Source organism: Euleptes europaea, chromosome 18, assembly GCF_029931775.1.
Source record: "Euleptes europaea isolate rEulEur1 chromosome 18, rEulEur1.hap1, whole genome shotgun sequence".
NCBI classification, from domain to species: Eukaryota; Metazoa; Chordata; class Lepidosauria; order Squamata; family Sphaerodactylidae; genus Euleptes; species Euleptes europaea.
The window spans coordinates 31,672,579-31,686,872 of NC_079329.1; the positions used below are offsets into that span (position 1 = coordinate 31,672,579).

The window sequence follows — 14,294 nt, forward strand, 5'->3', positions numbered from 1 at the left end:
CCACATTTGCCTCCATAGCCATCGGCTGCAGACTACTGGGTACATACGCAGCACACTTTCCTGCTTTTCTTCCACAGAGATAGGCGTGTCGTACATAGCTCTCCTTTCCTCTGCCTTGTCTCACAATGGCCCTGGGAGGTAGGCTGCGACTGAGAGAGACAGACAGAGACTGGGCCAAGGTCACCCAGCAAGCTTCAGCGCAAAAGGAAGGATTTGGACCCAGGTCTTCCGAATCACCGTTCAATAGAGTTACCATCTTGTGGCATTGTCTCTTTTTCCAAAAATTCATTCCATTTTATTTAAAATGGTGCTTTCTGGCTTCTCCCCTCAAGCAGAGGTTCAAGGTAGTTTATGGGGGTGGAGGGGGGGGCATGCACAGCATATAACAAATTTTAGAAGTTCAACCATTTAGAACAATATTAACCACCAACCTGATACCCAGACCATAACCACTACCAAAAAACCAATCCTCGGCCACTTCCCCGCCTCCATATTAGTGATTGTGTCCCATTCTCAGGCACGGTTATGCTGTCTCCTCTGCACACTGGTGAGCCAGCATGGATCAGGGGTTAAGAGCGATGGGCTCTAATCCGGAGAACCGGGTTTGAGTCCCCACTCCTCCACATGAAGCCTGTTGGGTGACCTTGGGCTAGTCACAGTTCTCTCCCTAACTCTCTCAGCCCCACCTGCCTCACGAGGTGTCTGTTGTGGGAAGGGAAGGTGACTGTAAGCCGGTTTGAGACTCCTTTAAGGTAGAGAAAATTGGGGTATAAAAACCTACTCCGCTTCTACATCATCATCCTTTCATTCTCACAACAACCCTGCGAGGTAGATGAGGAGGACATTTGCCTGACCGGCCCAAAGAGATTCGTAGGGACCAAACATGGCCCTTGTTTTCCAGACTGAACGTACCAATTAGCCCTATCAATGTTCTTAGGACTCTCGTCAGGGTACAAAGTTCTTGAGGGCTCTCCCTCTCTGTGCTCACAACGGTCCTGGAGGGCGGGTTACGCTGCGAGGGAGTTGGCTGAGGTCACCAAGTGAACTTCAAGACTGTTTGCTAGGATTGACTGATGATATTATTTTCCAGGTTTGTACCTTGTGTTTTCTTCCCAAGGGCTCAAACGTGGCTCTCGAAAGAATGGTATTTGCGAGGCCATTGAAAACGCAGATAGGAAAATTCCCAGTAACAGTGATATATCTAGCCCCCAAACCCAAAACAAAATACATTCTGCTTCTCCAGTCACCAACTCCAAACCTTCATGGGAGCGCACTGCAAAAAATCCCAGCACCGTGTGCCTCTTTTGAAAACATCCCCACAAATGAACCCTTTCCTTACTTCCTCCAGAGGATCGTCTCCGTCTCACAGCATCAGCTTTGCAACGAAGAAGACCAAGAGGAGGAGGAGGAGCCGGTTTTTATATGCCGACTTTCTCTACCTTTTTAAAGAAGAATCAAACCGGCTTACAATCTCCTTCCTCTCCCCACAAATGACACCTTGTGAGGTAGGTGGGGCTGAGAGAGCTCTAAGAGAACTGTGATCAGCCCAAGGTCACCCAACTGGCTTCATGTGGAGGAGTGGGGAAACCAACCCGGTTCTTCAGATTAGGACAGGGACCTCAGTGGGGTAGGATGCCGTAGAGTCCACCCTCCAAAGCATCCATTTTCTCCAGGGGAACTCGTCTCTGTAGTCTGGAGATGAGCTGTAATTTTGGGGGATGCCCAGGCCCCTCCTGGAGGCGGGCGTCCCTAGTGCCACCAGGGACAGAGCGGCGTGTTAAAACAGGCCTCCGGCAAGTTGAACCAAAGTGTCCCCACGTTGTGGGTGACGTCACAGGGACTTCTCAGCTTGGGCCCCAGGGATAATGATAACAACTGCAGGCTGCAGCTTGGCTGTCACAGGACCTGACCATAGGGTTGCCAGGTTCCTCTTTGCCACCGGCGGGAGGTTTTTGGGTCGGAGCCTGAGGAGAGCGGGGTTTGGGGAGGGGCTTCAATGCCATAGAGTCCAACTGCCAAAGTGGCCATTTTCTCCAGGTGAACTGATCTCTATCGGCTGGAGATCAGTTGTAACAGCAGGGGATCTCCAGCTAGTACCTGGAGGTTGGCAACCCCACCTGACCACCAGCAACCCTCCAGGGCAGCAGACCACCAGGGACTATTCTGGTCAGTCAAAGGACCAATCCCCCCTCTTTGGAGGCTCTGCTGAGACTCAGGTGGCAGTGGTGTGTGTGTGTGTGTGGGGGGGGGGAATAAAATACCTTGCACTCACTCTTTCATAATAGGGAAGACCAGATCACGATGGGTGGCCGTGTTAGTCTGTCTGTAGCAGCAGAAAAGAGCGAGAGTCCAGTAGCACCTTCAAGACTAACAAAATTTCTGGCAGGGTATGAGCTTTCCTGAGCCACAGCTCACTTCTTTGGGTACCAGGAGGGCCACCGGCAGCCCAGAGGTTGAGCCAACTGAGGCCCATTTGGCTTAGACCAGGACAGGGTATGATGCCAGCAGGTATAGTTTTGTTCAATTGTGGAACTCCCTGCCCCAGGATGTGGTGATGGCAGCCAACTTGGAAGACTTTAATAGGGGAGTGGACATCTTCATGGAGGAGAGGGCTATCCATGGCTACTAGTCAAAATGGATACTAGTCATGATGCATACCCATTCTCTCCAGGATCAGATGAGCGTGCCAATTATATTAGGTACTCTGGAACGCAGACAGGACAATGCTGCTGCAGTCGTTTCGTTTGTGGGCTTCCTAGAGGCACCTGGTTGGCCACTGTGTGAACGGACTGCTGGACTAGATGGACCTTAGTCTGATCCAGCACGGCCTTTCTTATGTTCTTATGTCTGATAGGAACACCTGCAGGGGAAGGGCTACCAATCTCCAGGTGGAACCTGGGGATCCCCCGGAATTACAGCTCATCTCCAGACTACAGTGACCAGTTCCCCCTAGAGAAAAGGGATGCTTTGGAGGGTGGACTCTGTGGCATCCTACCCCCCTGAGATCCTTGCCCTCCCCAGGCTCCATCCCCAAATCTCCAGGGGTTTCCCAACCTGGATCTGGCAACCCGGAGGTCGGGGAAACCTGACAACCCTATTCCCTAATCATATCCTTCGGAGGCGGAGAAGAAGAGAAAGAGAACTGCAAGCAACGGCTCAGTTCAAGGGGTATAACTGGAGCACAGGACTGTTTCATCTGTCTCTTGGCCTGCATCCTGCCTAACTGCCACTTTATGATCTGTGCAAAGATGGTTTTCATGCTCTTTTTATGGTGCTTTTTATTACTGATGGAGTTGGTGAGTTTTGCATTGTTTTAATTATTTGCTTGCTTTCATGCTCTTTTCATGACGATTTTATTGCTGATGGGGTTTGGCGCGTTTTGCATGGTGGTAATTATTTGCTTTGATGTTTAGTTGTTTTAATCCCCCCCCCACACACACACACACACTGTTAGCCGCCTTGATGCGGTTTCTGGCAAACAGGCATATACTTAAAAAAAATTAATAAGTTGAACATCCACATACACTGGTAGCAGACTTCCAAACACAAGCTGGAGTGGGGAAAGCGACAAGTCAAGGCAATATTTGAGCTGCTGGAGTGATCTGATGGACTATGATGGGGAAAGAAGCAGAAGAAGAGTTGGTCTTTATATGCCGACTTTCTCTACCACTTAAGGAAGAATCAAACCGACTTACAATCACCTTCCTTTCCCCTCCCCACAAAAGACACCCTGAGAGATAGGTGAGGCTGAGAGAGCTCTAAGAGAGCTGCGATTAGCCCAAGGTCACCCAGCTGGCTTCATGTGTAGGAATGGGGAAACCAACCCAGTTCACTAGATTAGTGCCCGCCGCTCATGTGGAGGAGTGGGAAATCAACCCTGGTTCTCCAGATTAGAGTCCACCACTCCAGATTAGAGTCCACCTGGTTCTCCAGATTAGAGTCCACCTCTTAACCACTACACCATACTGGCTCTCCCCAAATTAATGCTGGACAAGGTGGGCCTTGGTCTGATCCAGGAAAGCAATTCCTTCTTTTAAAAAATAGCTACACAGAGATATGAAGAAGGGCCTCCTTCCTCCAACCCTCCCCAAACACCCATTATCCGGAGGCACACATTTTTCTAGATTAAAATTAGCATCACGCGCCACTCTTACGCTTTGCATCCAACGTACACCCCCTCGTCTTTGCTGAGAGGCTGTTGTCACAGCAGTTGTACAAACATTGCATTGAATCAACAGGCTTGAGAAATTCTGATGTGAAAATGTAAAAAGGTTTAATGTGGGGAAAACAGGTGGGTGGGGAGAAGCGAAAGAAGAAACGTGTTGTTCATAGTATACAGCTCGTATACCCTTAAGGAAGCACGGCTCTGCTCAGTGAACATGCTGGTCCCCAGCATGTGTAGTGGTTACGACCAGTGGTTTGTAGCAGTGGACTCTGATCTGGAGAACCGGGTTTGATTCCCCACTCCTCCACATGAGCGGCGGAGGCTAATCTGGTGGACTGGATTGGTTTCCTCACTCCTACACATGAAGCCAGCTAGGTGACCTCAGGCAAGTCACTCTCTCTCAGCCCCACCTACCTCACAGGGTGTCTGTTGTGGGGAGGGGAAGGGAAGGTGACTGTAAGCCCATTTGATTCTTCCTTAAGTGGTAGAGAAAGTCGGCATATAAAAACCCAAACTCTTCTCTTTACGAAATCACCTTGCGGAAGGGCACCCACCCACCTGCTCAGCCTCCCCTAGCCATCAATTCGAAATCTGGACTACGGCAGAGGTTGCCCCAGAGAACATAACCCTAGATGGCTGAGAGCCAGTGTACAAAGCTGCAGAAGGCTACTCTCTCTCTCTCTCTCTTTCTCTCTCTCTCACTCACTCACACACACACACACACACACACACAACCACACACACACACACACAGTCCTCTCCTCTTTCCTCCTAGGGTCACCAACGAACCTGACCTGCGGAGATGGGAATCCAGATCGAGGCTAGGTGACTAGGACAGCCAGGGAACAGAAGCGGCCAGGCAGAGCAATTTAATACCCACCACCTGACCGCTGGGACACCCCCTGCCAAACCCTTCTCTAGTTTCCGAGCCTTCCAGAGACGCTACCAACACGTTTCCAGCTCCGCGAGTCTCGGGGCCGCGGTCCTCCTTGGTTTTTCAAAGGACGACCACCCCGAGGAAACTGCATCTCACTGGATGCCCACATCTGAATTCTGACGCCAGATACCCCCGCTGCGCGGCACGCCCTCCGAGAACAGGGGACCAAAGCCAACGGGGCGCAGCAAACGGGAACTGGCAACGCGGAGGTCTCCGAGTGCCAATCTTTGCCGGAGGAGCTGCGGTTTCATCGCCTCGCAAACTCTGCCAAGAACCCGAGCTGCAAGCCAGCCGCTCCGTCGGCCTGCGGCATCGTGGCGGGCTCCGTGTGTGCCCCAGAGCTGGCACGCAGGTTCTTGCCCAGATGTATCGACTGCTCACTCCCTTGGCCTTCCAGGCAATCATTCTGCTCATGCCCTGTACAGGTGTTTCCACACCGGCACTCGGGGAGGGTTTTTTCTTACTGTCGTCCCCAAAGAGTCAGTTCAGAAAACCCCCTACTCAAATACACAACAAAGTCTCGCAACGGCAGCCTCAAAAGTTACCAGCCCACAACATTTTAAACAAGTTTACCTTCCCTACATATCTCTATTAAGACACATGCAGTCTAAAGGGGGGAGGGGGCAACCTTTATAAAAATTTCACTGAACTGTCAGATTATCCTTACCCACAACAGTGTGGCACAGGAAAACATGGAGAAGAAGCAGAAGAGTTGGTTTTTATATGCCGACTTTCTCTACCACTTAAGGGAGAATTAAACTGGCTTACAATCACCTTCCCTTCCCCTCCCCACAACAGACACCCTGTGAGATAGGTGGGGCTGAGAGAGCTCTAAGAAAACTGTGACTGGCCCAAAGTCACCCAGCTGGCTTCATGTATAGGAGTGGGGAAACCAACCCTGTTCACCAGATTAGCATCTGCCGCTCATGTGGAGGAATGGGGAATCGAACCCGGTTCTCTAGATAATAGTCCACCGCTCTTAACCACTACACCATGCTGGCTGGAGCTGCTTTATACTTAGTCAGGCCATTAGAATCACAGAGTTGGAAGGGACCACCAGGGTCATCTAGTCCAACCCCCTGCACAATGCCGGAAATTCACAACTACCTCCCCTCCACACCCATTGTTCTATTACTGTCAGTATTGTCTACTCAGGCTGGCAGCAGCTCTCCATGGTCTCACATGGAAGTCTTTCACATCACCTACAGCCTCGATCCTTTTAGCTGCAAATGCCGGGGACGGAACCCAGGACCTTCTGCATGCAACGGAGACCCTCCCATACTGAGCCATGGTCCCTCCCCAAGGTGGACTCTGGTGTCAAGAAACAAAAACATACTAGTTTGGTTTTGTGGTGAGGACTAATGGCCGATGTCAACCCAGTGCCCATCAGGAGATGCCAGCGCTTTCCCTGGCAAAGAGATTCCCTGCAAAAAGGCTGCCGCGGAGTGAGGTCGCAGGAGCACTTTCTATGGCTCAGTGGCCTGTCACACCTAGCAGCGTCTTGCACGTGCACATTGGCCATCCCGGAACAAAACCTGCAGACAGAGCTAGCCAGATCTTCTCAGCCATAAGGGGACTGTTCACGTGCTTATGCTTCAATTTTGTGAGCGTTTTAGTTAATGAATTCTATCCCAAGCGAGCATGGATTCGCTCAGAGGCCTAAATTAAACACAACTCAGGAGGTTAGCGATCCTTGCTCTCTCTCTCTTTCTCTGCATGTGTGTGTGTGAGTGTGTGCAACATTGCCCCGATGGAAACTAGTCCCCCACTAGGGTTGCCAAGCCTAGCACATGAATCCAGCAGAAATGCAACCAGCATCCTTGTATGGCTGGTGACTCTGGGCCCACTAGGGTCTTCAATTATATCTCGTGTCACTCCAGCAGCTTTCTCACCACGCACTGCTTGGGACCCAATCCCATTCCTCACGTCCTGAAGACAAGACGTTTTGGGGTTAAAGATTTAGCAACTAGGAACTCTGGGCTGTATCTGCCTTGCCTAAATAAGAAAGGTGCCTCTACCTCAAAACAGATTTTTCAGACCACTGAGAACAGACTTAAGAAAACAGCTGAGAAGGGGAGCTTGCTTTGGGGGCAGAAGCTGTCCCCTCTGTTTCAAGTCAAATCTATATTTGCCATCAAAAAGGCTAGAAATTCATTTTTTTAATGCTGAATTCTGTACCCAATATCAAGTTCTGTGCTTGCAAACGCCAGAACGAGGAACAGATATAACAAAGTCTTGGAAAACAACCTCTAATGCAATCAGTTCTTTGACCTATGTCCTCCCTTGTTACCAGGGGTGGACTGAAATGTTAAAGCAGCCCTGAAGCAAGCAGAATCAAGTGACCCCTGAGTAGGGCTGCCAGGTCCCCCCCTGGCTACCGGCAGGCGGTGGGGTGGTCCAGTTGCCAGATCCAGGTTGGGAAACGCCTGGAGATTTGGGGATGGAGCCTGGGGAGGACAGAAACCTCATTGGGCTACAGTGCCATAGAGTCCGCCCTCCAAAGCATCCATTTTCTCCCGGGAAACTGATCTCTGTAGTCTGGAGATGAGCTGTAATTTCGGGGATCCCCAGGTCCCACCTGGAGGCTGGCATCGTTTGTTTGCCTATTTAATGCTCATAGACCAATCAGTTGTGAGCATAGGGGAAAGGTACACTAATAAACAACAACTAATTAAATATACAAGCTCAAATACAGGAATTACATTTACAGCTTTCATAAAACATTGTTAAAATTTTAGATATACAAAATTGTACAGTTTAAAATTTAGGAGTATCATTTAATGCCATAGACATAAATTTTGCAAGTTTGGATTGGTGTCTACTAAAAGCTTAACTACAAGTTCCTGTTTTTCAATAAGTCTCCTTTTCTGACTATATTTAGTAATCCATTTTTCTCAGGCCGCATTATGCTTTTTACAATTGATAAAGAAATGCCAGATGATATCTAGCTCCCCTGATTTGAAGTCGCAAAGCCGATCGGAAAAGAAGGTCCCTTTGAATCTGCCTGTTAGTTCCCCTAAAGGCAAGGCATTCATTCTGTCTTTTGAAAATAAAATTCTGTATTTGGGTACTGTCAGAGGCTTACAATATGCTGGTACGGTCTTTGAAATTGGAAGACCTATGGAGGCTGGCATCCTTACCCCTACAGGTGTTCCTATCTGACAAAAATACACCTGCTGCTGTCATACCCTGTCCTGGTCTGAGCCAAACAGGCCCCACTTGGTTCAATGTCTTCTGGGCTGCCAGCGGCCCTCCTGTAACTTTCTGGTATGTTAAGAGGGTCAATTCACCCTGGCCTGTGGCACTGCTGTTGTTAACAATCTTGCCACAATACAGGTCCCCTTCGAGTGGCATTTCTAGAACCGATCTGAGCCTTTTTAAACAGCTGAGGTATGGGCAAGGGGAATCTACGGTCATTTACTTGGACTCAAGTTCACCCCCGGTCTGTCTCAGTTGTTCCTTGGATAATTCACAGTGGGTAGCCGTGTTAGTCTGTCTGCAGTAGTAGAAAAGGGCAAGAGTCCAGTAGCCCCTTAAAAATATTTTCTGGTAGGGTATGAGCTTTCGTGAGCCACAGCTCACTTCTTGTTCCTTGGAGTTATGCATGAGTTTTCCGACCATTACAGATGATCTCGCTGCCAGCTCTCCCTACCTGCAGCTAGGAGGCAAAACCCATCGCGTCTTCCCATTCCTCTGTTAACCCAACTCTTCCCTGAGCTCAGCCCAGCTGAAATCTCCATGCAGAAGGCAAAGCAAGGGACACAAAAGCTTGTTTTCTCTCACAGCCAATTACAAAGCAGTGTGTAAAGAGGCAGGGATTCAAATGCTTCCCGCTTCCTGGGAGCTCTTTCTGAGCCCTTTTTAAAACCGAGGCTTGGATTTCTCCCCCCCTTCCTTTCAGATTGCTCCGTTTTTTGTTTTTCGTTCTTAAAATGCTTTTTTATGCGGCAATTGGATGGGGGGGGGGAGTTTTCTCTCATAGTGAGAACTGCGAAGTCAGCCAATTACAAAGCAGCATTTATAGGGACGGGGACTTAATTTGAGCTTGGAGACTGCTGGTGCATAGATTCCCAACAGGAAAGTGCGGGTCCAGGCAGCAACGAACCTCAGGTAAAACTCCCATGCATAAATGACCTACAACGCCCAGAAGATTGTGACCTATTCAGTGTCCTTACCGGGTGTCCTCTGGCTCCGACAGGCACTCCACCGAGCTGGGCTTCTGTTCCATTCACCGCAATTCCATCCAGAACCAAGAAGGAGAGACCGAGGTGGGCTCCGCCCCCAGAGGCGACCCTCCGTGGCCGCCACGACAGATGCAGGTTTGGGATTTGGGAGGAAGGGGGGGTGTTACCTGCAGCTAGGAGGCAAACCCCATCGCGCCTCCTTAGCGCTGGCGACCATCAAACATTCTGGGGCAAAACCCTGGGCAGGAATCCTGTAAAGGCGAAAAAGAGAGAGGCTGTTAACTTCTTCGGACATTAAAAAAAAAACCACCCACACTCAAGTCTCTGTGACAATAGCACAAGGAACAGTATTTTTTTTTTTTAATCACGTTTAATTGATCTTGGCTACCTTCCTGCATTATGGTCTTGAATTTCGGGGTTGCTACAGCCCAAACCAATACCCAAGTTGCATACTCCAAAATCTAAACAGTGGCAGATGATTTATGCCAAATGAATGTCATATTCTGCATCTGATTGCTTGCTTTGCATAGTGTATTCTATTTTTCTCAATTTGGCACGGACAAAGGTGGGGCGGCAAGGATGGGGGAAGAAAGAAAAAACTATCTGGGAATTGATAAATTGTAGTACCAAGTGCAGGCAGTGTGGTATAATGGCTTGCATCTTGAATTAGGATGGGGATCTCTGGGCTCAAGTCCCCCTCTGCTGCTGTGTAGCTCACATAGGGGTGTCAAACTCATTTGTTACGAGAGATGGATTTGACATAAATGTCACTTGGTCAGCCCGGGCCATGCCTCACCAGCCAATATCTAGAGTGTGTGTGTGTGTGGTTGCCTTGGCTGACTTGCGGTCTGGATAAAAGCTCTCAAGGGGCCGGATCCAGCCCGTGGGGCGTATGTTTGACACCCCTGGTCTAACCAGAGGATACATGGAGAGTTGCCTGTCAAGCCAAGATTCCCCCTAGTGAAGCACTTTGATTCCAGCAATGACCAACCAGATTGACGTTCACAGGCACGACATGATGGAGTCCCTGCCCCCGCTGCACTTGACATTTAGAGGTGCATTGCTTTTCAACATGGAGGTTCTATTTATCTATCACAGTTAACAGCCATTGACAAATCTAAACTTTTGTTGTGGTTGTTAAGAAGCCAGAAACCACTGCTGATAGAGCCTGTGGCAAGATAATCTATAAATACACTGTGCAGCGTGTAACCTCATTTGCTACAGGTGAATAGAAGGCTGTGTCAAGGCAGCGCTATTTAAGAGGGAAATCTGGAACTGCCCAGCTAGGGTTGCCAGGTCTTTCTTCACTACTGGCAGGAGGTTTTTGGGATGGAGCCTGAGGAGGGCGGGGTTTGGGGAAGGGAGGAACTTCAATGTCATAGAATCCAATTGCCAAAGCAGCCATTTTCTCCAGGTGAACTGTTCTCTATCGGCTGGAGATCAGTTGTAATAGCAGGAGATCTCCAGCTAGAACCTGGAGGTTTAACAGAAGGAAGCACCTACACTAACTAGTCACGTTGTGCAAAGGAAAAGTAACAAGCTCTTGCAATATATGCAAAATAGTGATGTTATTCAAAAAGTGCAAAAACATGCAAAGTTACAATGATATGACGAACTCACACTTATATACATAAGTCTTCCAAAAGGAAGTCAGTCTTGATAGGCACAAGCTTTACAAAGTAAGTACAAAAACTTATTTCTCATAACATTTGTTCTTTTTGCAGGTAGAAAGAACAAATGTTATGAGAAATAAGTTTTTGCACTTACCTTGTAAAGCTTGTGCCTATCAAGATTGACTTGCTTTTGGAAGACTTATGTATATAAGTGTGAGTTCGTCACATCATTGTAACTTTGCATGTTTTTCCACTTTTTGAATAACATCACTATTTTGCATATATTGCAAGAGCTTGTTACTATTCCTTTGCACAACAAAAGAACCTGGAGGCTGGCAACCCTACTGCCCGGTGGTGTGTGATGGTAATTCGTGTACATTGCTACACCATGCCTGTATGTTTCCTTGGTATGCGCAAATGCTCTGATGCTTAGAACCACACGTCATAACATTTCGAAGCCTAACACAGAGTGGGTGGAAAATCCTCGCAACTGAGAATTTGACAGCCCTAATGCAGAACATGTGAAATACGGAACTGCACGCTCCCCCCTCCCCTTTACAACTGCACATTTGGCGTCCAGTTGCGCATCAAAACAAAGAAACAGCCCCGGGTCAAGAGGTCTGTCTCCTCCGCAGCCACCAACGCCAAGACGACCGCTGACCCCTGGCCTGCGCGCTGCGTCAGCACTGATAAATATGTACAGTCTCCACAAAGAGCCCGCAACCGATACTAGGAAATGAACAGGCTCAGAAAAGAGGGGATGTGCCACCAGACAGGGGAAGCCACCAAACTGGTTTGAAGTGGCCCTAACCAGTTTGTAGCTCAAGCCCTTCTCAATTTTAATGCTCTGTCTCACCGCTCAACGGCAAACACAACAACTTCTCATACATTTCAATCAACATATGCAAACATGTACTGGGGGGGTGACACATTGCTTCCACCGATCGCCTCTTGGAAAGGGAGCATTAACCAGAGTATGGGTTTTAGGTGGGAACTTTCTCGTTCTCACCCACCCTGAGCTTACCGGTGGGTTCTCACCCACCCCTGGCTCAAAATCCCACTGCATCAAGGTTTCGCCCAGAAACCTGTTTTCGGTGCAACATTTCCCAGCCTCAGAACACAGGGAGAGCAAGAGTGCCTCTGGGCACACGCAGAGTCATCCCTCAGTAATGTATCTTCCTGCAGCCAACTAAACACGACGGATGACAAACAGCCTAATAACAAAATGAATGCTTAAAGGTTACATGCAATAAATTAACACAACTTTAATACATTACAAATAGTAAATAAATAAAAAAGGGGGGGAACATTAAAACTAAATGTGTTTCGGTCAATTGGCCTTATTCTGTAGTTCAAATTGTGAAAATAAACACCATAAAGTACAATTATTTAAAATACAAAATACAGCATTTTTGATCCAAGCTCTAAAACAGACACAAGAAGTATGGGCCCGGTAATTAACCAGACAACCCCCCCCCCCCATCATTATTGGAACAGAGTAGGACATGGGTGTCAAATAGGGTTGCCAACTTCCAGGTGGTGGTTGGAGATCTCCTGCTATTCCAACCGATTTCCAGTCGACAGAGATCAGTTCCCCTGGAGAAAATGTCCGCTTTGGCAATTGAATATGGCATTTCCCTTTCCCAACCCAGCCCTTCTCAGGCTCCTCCCCCAAAATCTCCAGGTATTTCCCAACCTGGAGCTGGCAACCCTAACGTCAAGCATAAGGCCCAGGGGTAGGGTCGCCAACCTCCAGGTACTGAGTTGAAAGAAATTAGCAAGCACTGATGGCTACTGGAAGCATCAATAATACTTTATATCAATTCAGTCATATAAACCAAACAGTATTCAGTGGAACAGAAAGCAAAAGAAGTCCCGTAATGAATGTAAATTCCGCCGAACGGATCGGGTTAGCCTCCCCGGAGGAATTTACATTCATTACGGGACTTTTTTGCTTTCTGTTCCACTGTATACTGTTTGGTTTATATGACTGAATTGATATAAAGTATTATTGATGCTTCCAGTAGCCATCAGTGCTTGCTAATTTCTTTCAACCTCCAGGTATTAGGTGGAGATCTCCTGCTATTACAACTGATCTCCAGCCGACAGAGATCAGTTCACCTGGAGAAAATGGCCGCTTTGGCAATTGGACTCTATGGCATTGAAGTCCCTCCCTTCCCCAAACCCTGCCCTCCTTGGCCTCCACCCCAAAAACCTCCCACCGGTGGTGAAGAGGGACCTGATAACCCTAGCCGGGGGCCAGGTTCAGCCCCTTTAGGGCTCTTATCTGGCGTGCGAGCCAGCCAAGGCTCCTTCTTTGGAGGTTTTTAAGCCAAAGCTCGATGGCCATCAGTCAGCAATGCTGATTCTGGCAGATCATGAGAGGGAGGGCAGGAAGGGCTGTGTCAGTGTTTGGCCCTCGTGGACCCTTCTTACATGCCCAGGGGAATGCTGATTCCCACTTTGGGGTCAGGAAGCAATTTTCCTCCAGGCCAGACTGGCCAAAGATCCTGGAGGGTTTTTGTTGCCATCTTCTGGGCACAGAGTAGGGGGTCACTGGGGGTGTGGGAGGAGGTAGTTGTGAATTTCCTGCATTGTGCAGGAGGCTGGACTAGATGACCCTGGAGGTCCCTTCCAGCTCTATGTTTCTGTGTTTCTATGATTCTCGCCACCACCCGACTAGGGAAGAAAATTCCTGCCTCAGTTTCCCCAGCCCACCTTGGTGTGATCTGCCATTTCTTTGAGATTCCTCCTTTCTACTCCAGGCAGGGGTTGAGCAAAGGTTAACAGGCAGCTGCTTTGCCCCACTCCCCTCCTCCTGCAGTTCACTCTTTCCCTGCACAAATCCCCCCCCCCCAATACAGTTTGTAAGGAAACCTGCATCTCTCGGGCACATTGCCCAAACTCAGTAACATCATCAAAGAAAAAACGGAAAGAGCAAGGTCCCACCAGTGCCCCCAGGGGGAAAAAGAATGGGGGGGAGAAAGAGGGATGGAGGCCCAGCTGTGTCCTCAAATGACCTCCTCCACAGGGATTAGACCCTCCTGGAATGGGCTGAAGGAGGATGTGGAGCAGATCCACACTTGTAAGAGTGGGGCTAGCCATAGGGGACTGGTTGAGTTGGAGGCTGGGGTCATCGTGTGCAGCAGGGGGGCCTGGTCTTTCCCCAGCAAGATGCAAATAACTGGGGAGGAGAGGGGCTGGGGGCTTGGCAAGGGGAAACGGCCCTTGTCACAGCAAAACTGTGGGGTGCAGATTTCTTGCATAACGTTCATTCTTGTTAACTTTCCTTCCCAAAGCAGGCCCAGTCAGTAGAAGTTGTGTGAGCATCTCTACCTTTTGCATGAAAGGAGCACAGAACCATTTGCAGGTGCGGTTGTAAGGCTATCAATAAA

General features: G+C 48.9%; 1 protein-coding gene across 1 annotated transcript in view; it reads right to left on the minus strand.

Annotated features, from left to right (window-relative positions):
* The window catches only part of THRA (thyroid hormone receptor alpha), a 68,512-nt gene extending 59,050 nt beyond the window's left edge, over positions 1–9,462 (minus strand). Inside the window, exon 1 of the mRNA XM_056863062.1 lies at positions 9,278–9,462. Within this exon, the coding sequence (XP_056719040.1) occupies positions 9,278–9,330 (53 nt within the window). The 5' untranslated portion in view covers positions 9,331–9,462. The remainder of the gene's footprint in view (positions 1–9,277) is intronic.
* Positions 9,463–14,294: the final 4,832 nt, after the last annotated feature.